This window comes from Cheilinus undulatus, linkage group 15 (assembly GCF_018320785.1).
Source record: "Cheilinus undulatus linkage group 15, ASM1832078v1, whole genome shotgun sequence".
NCBI classification, from domain to species: Eukaryota; Metazoa; Chordata; class Actinopteri; order Labriformes; family Labridae; genus Cheilinus; species Cheilinus undulatus.
Window position 1 is genome coordinate 34,606,428 of NC_054879.1, and position 16,325 is coordinate 34,622,752.

General features: G+C 39.3%; 1 protein-coding gene and 1 long non-coding RNA gene across 4 annotated transcripts in view; one reads left to right on the forward strand and one right to left on the reverse strand.

Annotated features, from left to right (window-relative positions):
- The window catches only part of LOC121522133 (target of Nesh-SH3), a 45,617-nt gene extending 32,618 nt beyond the window's left edge, over positions 1-12,999 (forward strand). For all 3 annotated transcript variants that reach the window (XM_041806247.1, XM_041806249.1, XM_041806248.1), the window contains 10 exons: positions 3,065-3,127; positions 4,235-4,357; positions 4,737-4,826; positions 4,968-5,177; positions 7,218-7,323; positions 9,322-9,401; positions 9,986-10,015; positions 10,124-10,282; positions 11,676-11,798; positions 11,891-12,999. In XM_041806247.1, the coding sequence (XP_041662181.1) occupies positions 3,065-3,127; positions 4,235-4,357; positions 4,737-4,826; positions 4,968-5,177; positions 7,218-7,323; positions 9,322-9,401; positions 9,986-10,015; positions 10,124-10,282; positions 11,676-11,798; positions 11,891-12,006 (1,100 nt within the window). In that variant the 3' untranslated portion in view covers positions 12,007-12,999. The remainder of the gene's footprint in view (positions 1-3,064; positions 3,128-4,234; positions 4,358-4,736; positions 4,827-4,967; positions 5,178-7,217; positions 7,324-9,321; positions 9,402-9,985; positions 10,016-10,123; positions 10,283-11,675; positions 11,799-11,890) is intronic.
- LOC121522134 overlaps positions 1-15,695 on the reverse strand; it is a 100,767-nt gene extending 85,072 nt beyond the window's left edge. Inside the window, exon 1 of the long non-coding RNA XR_005992951.1 lies at positions 15,383-15,695. This is a non-coding gene — a long non-coding RNA (uncharacterized LOC121522134). The remainder of the gene's footprint in view (positions 1-15,382) is intronic.
- Between the last annotated feature and the right edge of the window lie 630 nt (positions 15,696-16,325).

The following is a 16,325-nucleotide window of genomic DNA, read 5'->3' on the forward strand; positions in this document are numbered from 1 at the left end:
TCTACCAGGACTTTTTAGAGCACTTAATGCTTCCTTCTGCTGACAAGCTTTATGGAGATGCTGATTTCATTTTCCAGCAGGACTTCACACCTGCCCACAGTGCCAAAGGTACCAAAAGCTGGTTCAATGACCATGGTGTTACTGTGCTTAATTGGCCAGCAAACTAGCCTGACCTGAACCCCATAGAGAATCTATGGGTTATTGCCAAGAGGAAGATGAGAAACACCAGACCCAACAATGCAGATGACCTGAAGGCTGCTATCAAAGCAACCTGGGCTTCCATTACACCTGAGCAGTGCCACAGGTTGATCGCCTCCATGCCACGCCGCATTGATGCAGTAATTTATGCAAAAGGAGGCCCAACCAAGTATTGAGTGCATAGAAATGAACATACTTTTCAGAAGCCTGACATTTCTGATTAAAATGTCCTTTTTTAAATTGATCTCAGATTCAGATTCAGACAACTTTACCAATCCCAAAGGGCAAATCAGTTTTTGCAGTCTACCCAGACCATACATACATTCACAAACAGCAAACAGAGACAATAATTAATATGTCAGTACATGACAGAGATGCTCACTGACACATCGACCCTCATGTGACCCTTTTAGTAAGCCAGGTAGAGCTACTTTGGGTCACACGCTGTGAAGCGCCCAGGAAGCACCAGAATCTTATGTAATATTCTAAGTTTCTGAGACACTGAATTTTGGGTTTTCATTATCTGTAATCCATAATCATCAACATTTCAAGAAATAAAGGCTTGAAATATTTCACTCCGTGTAATTTCACGTGTAATGAGCCTATATAATATATAGGTATCACTTTATGAAATGAGTGACAAAAAATATTGAACTTTTTCATGATATACTAATTTTTTGAGATGTTCCAGTGTGTTCAGCTGACTATGCAAAAATGAACCGTGATGGTACAAAGTTGTTTTGATTAATGTGCAGTTTGCTGTATCAACTTTCCATTTCAGGACAAAATATCTAGGTGGTAGGGACTGATCTCACTATTAGTGCCTAGAAAAAAACAATCAATTTTAAAGAAAATACAATTGCTATCAAAATAATAATTAATCACAGAAATAGATAGAAAGTTATAGATAGTTAATAGTCAAAAATTAGTGATTCATTTTAGCTTATTTGATGGTCTGGTTCGCACAGCACCTGTTAAGAAAAAAATCTAGCTTTGTACAACTCAGTTGATGACCTCTGGTTTACAGAATATGGCTAATTGTAACAGTTCTAACTCTACAAGCCTTAGATCCTCTTTGCAGGTTAACATTCACATCCCCGTGTTGAATATTGTCACTTACAGGTTCGGTTATTAAACTGGCACTGTCTTTGGACGACTTTATCCACATTTCCAAGATCAATATAGTGATAAATCACTTAGGCCTGGGTGGTATGGCCTAAATATCATATCACGTTTTTTTTCTTGCCTTTGGCTGTAACAGTATTATATCATGGTATTGCAAAATTAAAAAGAGATAATGCTTTAAAATCCAAATTCAGGTATAACAGACACCCTTCTCCCCTTAAAATAACTTTGATGGCACACTCAATTTATGTCCAAGCATAGGAGCACAGAATAATATTTTTTTTAAGTCCCACTAATGTGCAGAGTTTTACGCTGACTTAGCACACTTCTTGATTAGGGTGTTCACAATAAAAGCATTTCAGAAAAACAACAACCCCTGACCTTTATCGTAAAATACTTGACAGAAGTAACATATTTACTATTGATTTAGTTTAGCTTTGGCTGCCGTACCAGCGAGTTTATGCAGCTACAGTTTACAGCTGTTTCTCTAGCCTCATATGACCTCGCAGCCTGGATTGTTGACTCGTTTTGGATTTAAAAAGAAAGTCACAAGTTAAAACACACCTTTAAACAGTTGTTGAAGCTGTTGTAAGATAAATAGCTGCAGCACTGGGCTCAAGACAAACCATGATCAGCCAAAGCAGCATACAGCTTGTGTTAAAGCCCAGGGCAGATTGACAGAGACGGCACACTGACTTTGCTGCGCTTATTTACAGTCATCAAACTTGGAGAGTAAAGAATACAAGTTCTGCCTGTTAACTGTGCTTAGTTACAGCTGCAAGAGTGGGCGACTGGTTGTTACACATAATGCCTGAGCAAAACATGCTAATGACTGGACTTAGCCTGAGCTGTCCGTCACAAATGACTTGCGAGTGCATCACAGCACAACGTAGGCATTTAAACTGATGATGGTGGTGTTGCAAAAATCCATTTCGTGTCAGAAATTTTACGGGTGATGTATTAATAGTGGTTTACTGCTCACCACATACTTGTGATCCTGCAGCAGAGGTGGACAGCACAAAGGAGTGAGTGGCTTTTTTGTTCCCTCCCTGATGTTCTAAAGGTAGATCCCAGTGTAGATGCACCTTAGCTGAAACTCTGGGGTTTAGTTACTCTTTAATGCCTTCAGTCAGACTGATTTGGTTTTCTTCTCATGATGTAGTTTGATCTTTATTTTTTCGGTTGTGAGGAAATTTTGTGAAATACAAGGTTATCAAAGTCCACTGAATACTAATTTGTTTTTTACAGAAAGAGGGTGGGGGTCAAGTTGTATTAAGAGAACATTGGCCATGCTCCCTCATTTTCCTGATTCTGAGTCAACAAGGATTTTTAAATTCCAGAGTTATTCTTAGGGGGATTTCTGGGTAAGTGGTTGAAGTACCACTTTATGGTTTCAAGGTTACTGAACTGACATGGTTTTCATTAGTCATAGACCTTTGTGGTGCTCTGTAGCAGCACGTCACAAAGAAATCACATGCGATCTGCTTGGCTTTTATGTGCTTTATTGTTGTTTGTAATAAGTCTGTTGTTGTATTTTCTTTGTTTTCAGCACACAGAATAACTGCAGTCCTCTGCCTGCTTAATCTATACCAGTCTTTGAGTCTACAAACGCCTCTACTTCTGCATTAACTGACTACACTTGTTTTCAGTTTTGTATCCCCTCCTCAGCGCTGACCACCTGCTCTGTTTCAATGTGGTTGTAAATCTAAAAATGACTCTTGTGTCCCACGGTTTTCTGCAGTGCTGCGTCCATCTATTCCTGTCAACAAGAGACCTAACCTGGTGGGGAAACCTAGTGACCATGGTGAGGAACAGTGAACAGCACTGGCTGCACTGACCACTGGCACTGTTGCACCTTATCCTGTATGCACTAAAGAGCAGGCATGGAGAGGCAGGGCCTACTAGGCTTTGAAGTTGTCAAACTTTTACCACTTCTCTTCCTTTAGATGCAGGACCCATGTAATGTCTTGGTTAACAATGTGTTTTTTTCAGCCATTTAACATTGTCATCCCTGGCTGGAAATAATAAAAACCAAATATATTTTAGAGGTACAGCATGTTATTTCAATGTCTAAATGAGACACCAAAAAAGGGCATTACAAAGCATTAGTATTTGATGCCAAAGGATGGGTTTGTTAATAGGCTTCAGCCAGCAGGAAGAGAGGGAAATGCCCTTATTTGAGGCATTTATTTAAGCATCCGAACCATTGGCAGATATGGCTTGCTTATTTGGTTAACACTTGTTTTCCTTCCTCTCTGTGTTAAAAATGTGGCCATCTTTTGTCTCAGTTGTTTCATTGCCTGACCTAATCTTGTTCAAGTCATGCTTCATTGCCTTGCAGCGTGACATTACTGCTGTTTATTTATTAGTCCCACATGAAACTTATTCAACTATAGTTCTACTACACATATTTTCACATTATCAAGTCTTGCTGCAATGCTTTGGTGCACACATCATGGTCCAAGAACCACGGTCTTCAACTATCTTTTGCCAATACAAAGCTAACAACTTTAAAAAAATGCTATCTATGAATCAGGATGTGTTTACTTAACAAAGCAGCATTCATCTAACACACAACTCAGCTTGAGGTCTTGTTGCAAAGGCGTTTTCCTGGACTCTCTAAGTGTACTTATATGCACAACGGCAGTGTTTGTGTATGTGTCTGTGCACAGCACTAAGCATCTGGGCATCTTTGGTCCCAGAATAAGTATTCTGGCAGACTTTTTTCCTCTTTAAAGACCAAAGAGATTACTCAAGAAGCAAATTCTGATCTTTCGGCAGCAAGGAAAGGCCACTGAGTTGCTCAGTGAGGATAGCCAGAGCAGATGGATCACAACTGTGTATGACTGTGAGTCAGATGATGAGAGTGAAGAGCTGATCTCTCCTCCTCCTCCTCCTGATCTGTCCTTAGATAAACCCATGGACCTGAAACAAGGAGAGAAGGAGTCCATCTTGAAGCCATTCCCGATGGTCACAGCCAAACCGAAGCAAGAGCGCAGACAACAGACAACCACCTCCGCCCCTGCAGTAAACAGTACGACTAAATCAACTTTTAATGCATCTCAGGAGGAAAGCAATGGTTCATTATCATAAAAGCTTTACACCTGCTGGAAAAATCAAGCTACTCCTGAAAAGTTCGAAAAAGTAAAGTGTTTGCCTTTAGTTAATGCGTGCACATGGTCATACTTGGTAGACACTGGCGATGCAGTTTGCAGGTGTGTTGTAGTTTGAGAAAGAATGAAATACAAAATATTAGGAGGCAGACAAAGAGTTGAAGTTCAAGTCAGACCAGGTGCTAGGTGCTGGCTGGTGATTGACCTCAGCCAGAGCTGTAAAAATGAGGACAGAAGAGCTGCCAGAGACCTCTGGCACATGAACCTGAACCCAGCTTCTTGCTTCTGTTTCTTTTTCAGGCAGTCGCTTTGACATAAATGAAAATTCTTCCATATTCAGCACTATGCCTGCGTCTGAGGTAGACATCATGGGCAAGAAGCGCTTCGTCGGTAAGGCTTCTTTGACCAGTTTAATATCGTCACTGTTAATTCTCTAGCAACACTACTCAACAATACTGTATTTAAATAAGCACCAATAGAAAGTTACTCAATTATTTTTTTAATAACTGCTGTCTTTATTGTACCCTTCAGCTCCACATGTGATCTACAAGACAGATAAGAAGCCAGATGAGCCATGCTCCATCACTTCCTCCCTTGCTTACTTCCCTGATGAAGAAGGAGCTGATCAGAATGTGACAGGTCCTCCCCGTGTACCTCCCTCCAATCTCACTGTGGTCACTGTGGAGGGCTGCCCATCTTTCGTCATTCTCGACTGGCAGAAATCTGACAATGAAACTCGAGGTATGACTTACATGAGGGCCCATGTTTTGTAAGGATTTTTGATCTTGTTGAGCACATTTGCAAGCATTTACTGCATAAAAGAGGAGGTATTTTGGCAGCCTTTGGATGTGTCTGAAAGTTGCATCCATGACCACAGGGGGGTAACTCCACTGGTAATCAAAATTGTTGAAGTCTTCTCCATTGCACAGCACTCATTTTGTAAATACTGTTACCTAAGGTTTTCTACTTGATTTCAAATAAACACAAAAACACATGGTGTGACGAGAAGGATGAACATTCAGTGAAGAATCCCCATCACCCCACATTCATTCCAATGTTTCTGCTCTACTTATGTAACCTAGCACATGGCTCTTACTGGCCAAGAAATCTCAAACAGCCTTTTTACCCTTAATACACCCACGTTTTCTAAAAGCCAGCTCCCGGTAAGATAGTAGTAATACTACATACACACGCCCTCTAAGAGGCCCCAAGAACCCAACCATGGAACCAGATGGGCAGCAGGAACCAACAGTTCACTTGGGTTACCAATGAGGCACCTCACTTCACCAAGGTTTTTTGATGTTAGACACCAACATGTAAAGTCTTGACAGTTCAGAGGACCCCCCCCCCCCATGCTAGCTCTCACTCCCCATCACACTTATTGTGGACTGTTGCATCCTTGTGTAGGAAAGTCAAACAAACAAACAAAAACTCATAGTGCCAACATTACAGAAGAGAAAAATAAAGTGAGAAAGAGAATGAGAAAGTAAGTGCCAAGCTAAAAGCCTGTCAAGGTATGACATAACCCCCACCTTTTGAGGCAGTATGCCCTACCTCCCCCTTGTCTCAACTTCATGAGGAAATAAGGTGAGACAAGGGTTGAGAAAGAGGACAGGAGAGGGCTGTGCCAAGCTAAGAAGCCTGCTCAGGCTACAGCTCACCCTCAGCTTACCTTAACTTCATGTGGAAATAAGGAGAGAAGAGGTGAGAAAGAGGACAGGTAGGCAGCCCGATGCTGAGAAGCCTCTTTGGGCAAGAGATCAACCCACCTATTAGGCTGTATGCTCTACCTTCCTGTTGTCTCCTACCTTTGAAGGAAAGAGAGGACAGAAGAGGTCAAAAAGTATAACTGGAGAGCAGTGCCAAGGTAAGATGCCTATTTAGGCTGAAGCTCACTCCCACTGTATTAGGCTGCATACTCTCCCTCCCCCTCATCTCATCTCTAATTTCAGGAGAAAAAGGGGAGAGAAGAGAGAAGATGTGGGAAAGACAATAGGAGGGGAGCTGAGCCTGTTTCAGCTAGAGCTCACCCAAACCATATCAGTCTGTATATTTTACCTCCTGCTTATTGGAGTAGATAAGACTGGAAAAAGAGAATGTGTCAAGCTAAGAAGCCTGTTCAGGCAAAAGTTTACCCCACCTTATTAGGCTGTATGCTCTACCTCCCTGTTGTCTCTTACCTTTGAGGGATAGCTAGGATACAAAAATAAAAAAGATAAGAAAAATAAAAGGAAAGAAGTGTCAAGCTGAGAAGCATGTTCAGGCTCAAGCTCACTCCCACCATATTAGGCTGTATACTGTACCTCCACCTCATCTCTTAACTTTGGAAGAAAAAGAGGAGAGAAGAGGTGAGAAAGATGACAGGAAGGCCTGGGAGCCTGTTTGGGCTCGAGTTCACCCCCACTAGATTGCTCTGTATAAAAAGTTAAATAAAATAAACACCATGGCACCTCATAGTCTGGTTAGAATTTTTACATTCACCACAGCTCCAACTTGTCAACCAAATATGGTTGAATCTGGCCCCATAAAGCCAAGATGGCAAAAGCAAAAAAAAAAAAAAAAAAAAAAAAATCTTTAAAAGATTCAAAGCACTTCTCCTCAAACAAGAGGGTGACTTCACTGTTACTGCAGAAACATCTTCATATATCATAAGTTTAGTTTTGACACAGGAAAATAACTTTGTGGATGCACGATTGCCACATCCATTTTAACCCAAAGCTTATCATCCTGACACAGTTTCTCACATCACTTTCTGTTCTATATCCCTGCTCCTTTTTTCAGAGTATGAAGTTGTATCCACCACTACAGGACCAAAAGGACAGGAGGTGTCTATACTGACAACCAACCAGACACACACAGCTGTGGAAAATCTCATGCCAGAAAGCAGGCAAGTGCCAGCCAAAAACTGGACCCACGGCACATTATTCTCTGGTCATCCAACTAGTCAGGTACTCTTAATGTGTAAGTTTGGGAACCACCCTCAGGCTTCATAACCAGAATTTTCCATATTAAGACACTGCTTCAAGGTCCCACAGTGACTGACCTGCAGTTGTGATAGAAATTCAATAAGTTGGGCTAAGGGAGTGAGCTCTGGGCCCAAAAAAATGAAGCTGGAGTAAATACACCAAAAGCTGGGGTTTCTTAAAATTCTAACTCAGGTTTGTGCCAAAAGTGAGGAACTCCCAGTAGTAATACAGTATCAAAATGCTCAATACTTTAAGTTTACACTGGAAAACACTCTATATAGCTTTAAATCAACTCAGTAAGACTCAACAAGGGCTATTTTTGCTATTTAACCCAAAGTGTTGGATTTGATTCTGGCTAAAGCCATGCATTACAAGTGCTGTGGCTATTTTAAGTGACAGAGGAGGACTCACAGTGCCTATAAAAAGTTTTCACCCTTTAATTGATTTTATAAATCAATCATAGTTAAAATAAGTTAGCTTTTTTGACCAACAAATGCAAAAATACCTCTGTAATGTCAAGGTGACAACAGTTTTCTACAAAGTAATGTCAATTTAATGAAAATATGACATAAAGTTGCTTGGAGTGTTCTTTTGACTTCATGGTGTAATGGTAGCCATGAATACTGATTAGCCAGTGACTGGATCTTCCAGACACAGTTGTCATTATACTACAATTACTTGAGACACACTCACAGCACTCAGGTGATCCATATTTCACTAACTGTGAAACTTCTAGCACCAGTTGGCTGGACATCTGGTGAATTGGGCCAGTAACTTTAAAGGGGGTGAATATTTATGCAATCACTTACTTTACCTTACATATTTTTGTTTAATTGACATTTAATAAATTGGCTTTTACTTCGACCATAAAGTTTTTCTGTCAAAATAAATAAATTAAAAAATTAAAAAATGAATAAAAAAAATAAATAAATATATTGACCATGACTGATCTATAAAATAAATAAAAGGGTAGATCATCCAAGCGATTGAACTTTTTATAGGCACTGTATCGGTATGCAAAGAATTACAACAGCTCATTAAGGTCACTGAACTTGGCCTCTCGAGTAGCCATCCAACAATCTAAATGACCAAGTCTGGTATCAAAAACAAGTTTGCACCTGCAAAAATACAGAACTTCTCACTGTTTTCTTTTTTATTCATGACATGATGCACATCCCTGCCAATTCTGATCAACAAGAAATGATACCATTTTAAAATGGCACCAATGTGCAGCAGAGAGGAAGACTTTTTACTGGTTGATGTAAATGTAAACAATGCAGGTTCCTTCTATAATTGACTCTGCAAATGTTTTGTGAGGAAGGAAATGCAGTCATGATGTGTTTGAGACCTTAAGCATAAACACAATTCATCAGATGAGTAAAACAGAATGTACGCATTACTTTTTGTTTGTTTTAAACAAAACTCCACGGGCACCTCTAACAAATCCTGTATGCTTGCACTACTGGCTGAGTACATTAGTGAGGCTAACCGTAAATCTTACAGAGGACAAGAGTATTAAAAGGCACTGCAACGTACTCTTTCAGCCCATGTGATGACTCACATTTGGTCCGCATATTCAAAATGAATGAAGCGACACAATAGCTGATGAAATTTGGGTGGAGTGGGTCACTGAGTATTTAATTAGATCCCAGCATCTGGAGTCTCAGAATTCACCAGAACCCTCCTCTGGGCTTGGATTTTCTGGCCCAACCACCAGCCAAACTCTTGCCAGGACATCTGAACGCAGCACGTGGAATAGCCATCAGTTCTTTGTATGTGTGTGACCAATTCTTAGCTGTCAAAGGCATAAAAATATAATGTGTCCCAGTTCTGGGATTTTGAGGAATTTAAATTGAAAACTACTCAAAGTTGGAATAACGCCTTTTTGCTTTCTTTTTTTCTGTTCTTTTTTATTTAAGTTATGAATTCAAAGTTACACCAAAGAATGAGCTGGGAACAGGACCCTCCAGTGATCCTGTGTCTTTCAACACTGAATCAGGCAAGTCCTACAAACCCTCCAATTAGAGGAGTCCTCATAAATGCTGATGTGTTTAGACTAACAGAAAAGATTGAACTGGCTGCATGTTGATGCCATTCTGAACATTGTTAATAATCCAAAGAGAGATAACGATTGGTTCGACTCTAAGAAAGCGGGCTTTTAGGCGGTTGTTACTCTAATGATTTCAACATGGCACCAGGATCTGGCTGATTATTCTAGGGACTTTTTAGCTCAACAGATGTCCTCAGAGGATTATTTTAGACATTTCCAAGTTGTGATCAGAGCACTATGAGCAAATGTTGCAGCGGTCACACAGCAGATAAAGCACAGGCCCAGATTTATCAAATTTTGTCTTTAAACTTACAATGACAAAACTTAGAGGAGAGTGCCTTGCATAATTGGCTCCCTGCCCCAGTGCAATCAAAGCACAACTATTGGGACAAAACATTGTAAATACTGTGCCAAATGGGCTCCGGTGCAATTCTGGGTTTGTCTTGCACAATAATTGAAGATTTCTTATGAATTCTGTTCATTTAAGTTGTTTTGAAGATTTTATTCATTGCACCTTTCTCTCATGTTTTTAGCTGATCCACGAGTGAGTGAAAATGTATCAGGTGAATATATTTTCTCTTCCCTTGTAACCTTTTTTATGTTTAAACTCTTTGTATCCTTGTTTAAACAAGTATCATTATGAATCTTTGCTTCCAATGATTTCCTCTCAGGCAAAGATGCCATCTGGACACAGTTCCCTTTTAAATCTGATTCCTACTCCGAATGCAATGGAAAGCAGTACGTGAAGAGAACCTGGTACCGAAAATTTGTTGGCATCCAACTCTGCAACTCCTTGAGATATAAAATCTACCTGAGTGACTCTCTCAATGGTAAATAAAGACTGAAACAATGCTGAACTAGTAGAGCACTCAGACTCGAATGTACTCCACCAAGGCTGAATGTGATATCCAAACCTGCAAATAAAAACCAATAGGTCTGAATCCCCATCATTGTTTATACATTAGGTAACTATAGATCCATGTGCAAATGTAGAGTCAACAGGTGTGTGTGGATTAGTGTGACCTACAGGGTATAAAGTGTTTTGATAAGTTGGATTTCAAGGGGAGGTGTGATGCAAGTAAGCATACACACTATTACTCCGTTAAATGTTAAAGTCTGAGCCAAGACTTACAATTAAGCACCAAAAGTACAAGGTTGGGATCAGACTTTCTTAGACATGCAGAAGTCCAATACTGTAGTGTTTTTTCACAAATAAACTTCATATACATAAAGGGTAGAATATGTCCCCTTTAATGACGACTGTCATACTGCCACAGTACTCTTTAACCCAACGTAAACAATGGTGAACTGATAACACCAATAGTATCTCTTAGGACCAGCGCTATTTTGAAGTAGAAAATGAGAATAAAGTTAACCAGAGGCAGTGTCAGGTTATGCTCACATAAAACTGAAGCACTGAGTGGCATTATTTAGCACAGGAATGTGGATGTGAACCTGCGAAGAGTATCAAGTGCCGGCAGTGCTAGCTTTAGCCACACTCTATTAACCAACTTCACACCATAACAGTGCAAAGTTGGTTTACAGAATGTTTTTACGTGACTTTAGACTAGTCGGCCAAAGGCAATCATAATTAGTATCTGATGTGAAATCACTGGCCTGGGAACATCACTATACAAGCTTAAGTTCATTCACTATTTACTAACATAAACTCTGGTGGCCTTGTGGGTAGGCCACACCCTATATATTGAGGCCTAAGTCCTACAAGCAAGCTGCCCAGGTCCTAGCTCAATCTGTGGCCCCCTTCCTGCTTGCCATTTGTCACTCCATTTTCCTGATTCCCCACTCTATCCACTATAAAAGCATTAGGATCATAAATGCATTAAAAAAACACATAAAGTCCTTGGCAGGGTCGAGTAAGCAGCTGCTTAGGGCCCCTCAGGGGCCGGAAGCAAATTACAAATCACTTTTAAAAACATTATATGTCCAAAATGTCAGCTCTGTGCAAACTTTCCTGTTTATGCTGGATAGCTGTGCTTTAGAAAGTATACTTAGAGGATAGAATATGACCGTAGAAGAACTTGATATTTATGAAACACACCTCTAGGTTATTGTGGGTGGAATGTTGACCAAAAAAATAAGAAAGCTTCTACAAAAAGAACTAGATTTTTATACCTTTGTGAAGCCTGTGGTCTGTGTCTGACAACTTAAATCAAAACAATCTAAAATTTTATCTAAAACCCTCCTTCTATATCCTCTTTATAGGGAAGTTTTACAACATAGGAGATCAGACAGGACATGGTGAGGACCACTGTCAATTTGTAGACTCTTTCCTGGATGGAAGGACTGGCACCCAGATGCTTGCAGACCAGCTACCAAGCAGGCTAGGTACTTTGATAAATAATAAATCATTCTCCCAGCAGATCTTTAATAATGTCCAAACTAATAAAAAAAAAAAAACATCTTTGTCTTTGTAACAGGGTACTTCAGAGCGCTGAGACAGGAGCCTGTGCACTTTGGAGAGATTGGAGGGAAGTCCCATGTTACTTATGTTGGCTGGTATGAGTGCGGTACACCCATTCCTGGGAAATGGTAAGACCCACATGACTGTCAAGGAGGGATAACTTGATTCAGAAGAACAACAACAAGAAGAGGCCCGATAAGGCTTGAAGAGAGGCTGGGCTTTCTTTCATATTACCATGGACACTGTAAATGGGTTTGAACTAAGCCCTCTCTCCCAGGTATGATCCTGTCCAAGACTATTGGGTGTCACAAAACTCCTCAGAGCACATTCGCTACATTGGTCATAATTTCTGTATTAACCAAAGATGCCACAATAGATGAAAGGATGCAGGAGTTTGAGTGAACCAAAATGCTGAATATACAGTAATCACAGAGAAGTTGTTGGGAAGCTGGCTCCCAAAGTGTAATAACTTGTATGATGTTATTTATCAAGGGGATTGTTATTGAAGTTTCTCTGTGTGCTCTGGCTTTTAATATAAGAAAGTTACAATAGTTTCCAATACTTGCATGTCGGTGAGCAGACATGCTGTTCACACACATCTGTATACAGAAAGGTGCCAATCATGCTTTCACTGTACAATTTGACTCTGTAAAATACAGTAAATACAGACATGCAGAATCGACCTTCTGCTGGCCCTAAGGGATTATTAGCAGTTGCAGTTTGCACAGTATTAAACTTTTGTTCATACAGTATATGTATATGATGTCAAATACAATATGTATACCAGGGATAATATAGTTTTGATGCATTTCAGGTAAAAGAAAAACATCTTTAGCGAAATTAATGATCTATTTGAAGCCAAAGCTTGAATCTTTTGTTTGTATGGAGTAACATGGAAGAAAAGTTGTTTGTGTCTTTAATGCTTGTGTAGTCTCAGTCTGTGTTCTAAAAAAATGACATAAAAACACCAAAATCAACTAAGGTTCCATGTTAAATTACATATGCAAATGACATAATTTATGTTTTGTGTTCAAATAACTTCCAAGTGTACATAAAACTATAAATCAATGGAAATTTGTCACCTCTGTCTTGATAGCAGTCGTTTTAAGCACCATGTTTTTTCAGCAATAAATTCTGTTTTTATATTTACTGATTCTGTTTCCATTTGTCTCTACAGTCTTCTCTTGTTAAAGAAAAGTTTGGCATGTCAGAAAACCTTTTAAACAGTCTATCGCTAAAGTTAGACAAGACATTAGATATGCTTGTGTAATTTTAAATATGTGAAGCCACTATCAAGAGTTTCCAAAGGTCATTTTATTTATTCTGTGCAACAAACATCCCAGTGTCTCCCACATGTAGACTACATTGAAGCTGGCTGCCGAGTAACACTGGCTACCAAAGTGTACCTGTAAAACTTTCAGTGATGATGATACGATTTCCATCGTGACTGTGTGCAAAGTAGAGAGGAGAAATAAGTTTACTACATCTCTCCAATAAATTCACAGATCGAGTTGTGATGTCTTAAACAAAAAACAATCATAAAAAACAATCGAACACACACATGTAAGTCATCTGATGTAAAAATGGGCTATCAGTTGAGGCATGCCTAAACAACATGCACACCAACCTGTCAAGCCCCAAAAAGCAGCAACCTCAATGGCCGAAAAACAAGCCAGTATGGAGACATAAAAACTGCAGTTCTTTGAGTATCCTCTTAAGCAGGGGTGTCAAATTCAATCACAGCAGGGGCCAGATTCTGGATTCAGGACTAACCTGAGGGCCTAACAGGGTGACCTTTTTAACCATAAACTGTCAACCTTGTTTCACTGATATTAACATATGTGTGTGTGTGTGTGGGGGGTGGGGGGTATGAAATTAAAAGTATGAAATTAAAAGTCAAAATCCTAAGTTAAGTCCTAATCGTGAGATGCTAAATTGAAAACGTGAAATTAAAACACAAATTAATTTCTTTTCCCACATTCTTGACTTCTCATCTAAATATTTTTACTCCTTACTTTTTCAGATTTTGTGACTTAACAAGGATGTCTTAAATCATTAAGGATAAGTTCACACTTTTATACTCTGCAGACCTCATACTGATGGGCCAGTTATAACAGAAATATGAGATCATCTTGCAGGCCGGATTTAACTGTTCCACGGGCCAGATTTGGCCCCCGGGCCTTGAGTTTGACACCTGTGCTCTAAAGGCTGGCTGCTATGGAACTGAACTGGATGACAAATATACACCCCATGTCAAAATGGCGATTTTACAGTAGAAATACATGTTTATAGCCTGGTTCAAAAATGATTTTAGTCAGACTTGTTAACATCTGATTTTAAAAAGAACATAACTGAGTTATGCATAATAAGGAGCATGGCTGATCTGACTTCAAGGAGTTTCCAGTTGATCTTAACTTATTTTAAGACGGTGGTTTTAAGATGGAAAGGGCCACTGACTGGCCTCAAAAGCCCTGTTTAGTAACCAAATGAATTCCACATTCAGGTGCCATTGATTCTTTTCCACAGTTTACTGTCTAATCATAAGTAATATAATTTAAGTGTCTTTAATGTACAAATAATGAATATTATCAACTGAGCAGGCACACAAAAACAGAGCTACAGAGGGAGTCTGGGTGTGACAAGAAGACACTGTGAGAGGAGAGGTGCAGGTGTGTTCGACCCCTGCCCTGGGACAGCATAGTGCTGTAGGAAACACTGCGTTCAAAGAATACTACTTCTGAAAATAAGGTTTAATCATCTTGGATATAACGGAAGTACACGTTTTAGGCACAAGGTGTGCACAAACAATCCTGTACAACACTATTAAACAAAACATTTTGATCCAAAATTAAACAATGAACAAGTATAAGACTATCATACTCAAGTAACAGTTCAGTTACTTCAGTTAAAATTTACTTGAGTAGAAATACAACTACTGGCATATAAATCTAATCAAATAAAAAGTACATCACTCAAAGTTAAGTCAAAGCACTGAGTAGTTACTTTTGATAACCAAGAGATGTGTAGAGTGCAATATAATCTTTCCCTAAAGTAAAATACAAAAGCTGTTTTGTGTTGAAACGTGGAATCTCTCTGCTACTCCTATGTGTAGTCAAATCCAAAGTACAGGCCAGTTTAGTGTAGTTGCCAGAAAGCTTGGACTTTCCCTTTCTGCTTATTTTTTCTTACTCAGTGCTTGTTTCTTGTTTTTTTTTAAGTTAAAAAAAGTACAATACTTCCTCCAAAATATACTTACGTATAATTCACAATTTTGAAAAGTACTCAAAACAGTAAAAGTACATAAAAAGCTATTTGTGCAAATTAGCAAATGATTAAGCTACCTTCCACTGCTGCAAATACACTGTGAGCTAAAGCAACTCCGTCACTTGTTGAGCTGGGAAATTCTGGTAAAGCACATGTATCAGAATCCTGTAAGCTGAAGCTAGCTAGCTTTAGCCCGAGAGTCACGACTCATATGTCTATGCAGCTCATGACAAAAGTGGCTTACCTTCAGGAAACGTAGTTAACTTACGACGTTGTAGTCGCTTCATCATACAGCCCTCATTTCCAACCTCCTTGTCACATAGAAGTTGTCTATGTGTGGCGATAAACACACACAATCCTCCATGTTAGCATCCTAATGTCTGGAATTAGCAGTCCCAGGAGGTCTCAGCTCTGTCTCTTTTACAGCCATAACAAAAGTACAACACAACACTTAGCGTTTATGCATACACTTAACCAAATGTGGTCGAAATTTGAAGAAACTCATAGTTTACAAACTAAAAAGTTGCTCATGCCGATGCTATCCAAGAAATAAGCGCCCTTAGCCAGTGCGACAACCGTTAAAATCAATTAGCAAAATTCAACGGCCACAACATACGTCACCAAAACGTCATACGCAATTAAAAAAAAAAATCTTACTAGCATCCAAACGACATCAGTCTTTGTTTAAACTTTTTTTCATTAAAAAAAAAGTTTCTCAAAAATAATGTGAGGGGCTGCTATTCATTTTTTTAAAGCAGTGGTTCTCAACTGGTGGGTCGCAAAGCTCTTTCTAGGGTCGCGAATGTATGCCAGGGAAAAAATACACAAAACTCCTTCTACAGAAGCCCTCAGTGGACATACAGTAGTTTCATACATGTATTTTTTTAAGGTTTTCCTATGATCACGAGTAAAATTCTGTATTTTCCTCAAGATTTCTACCTATTTATCTCCTTTTCGTTGGGAAATAAAGCTAGTTTACCCAAGATAACAAGGAAATTCTTAAGAGAAATTACCAAACTTCTATGCTATCTCTGGAAAATGGAGTAAAATAAGATCTATGCATGCAAATGCTTTAGTATTCATGTGCTTTTCTAATGTGTTTGTTCCGTCTTAGTTCAATACCTTTCTGCTATTTAGAACCCAAACATCAACATTTTTTGGCGTGTTCTTATGCCTTCATGGTGTAA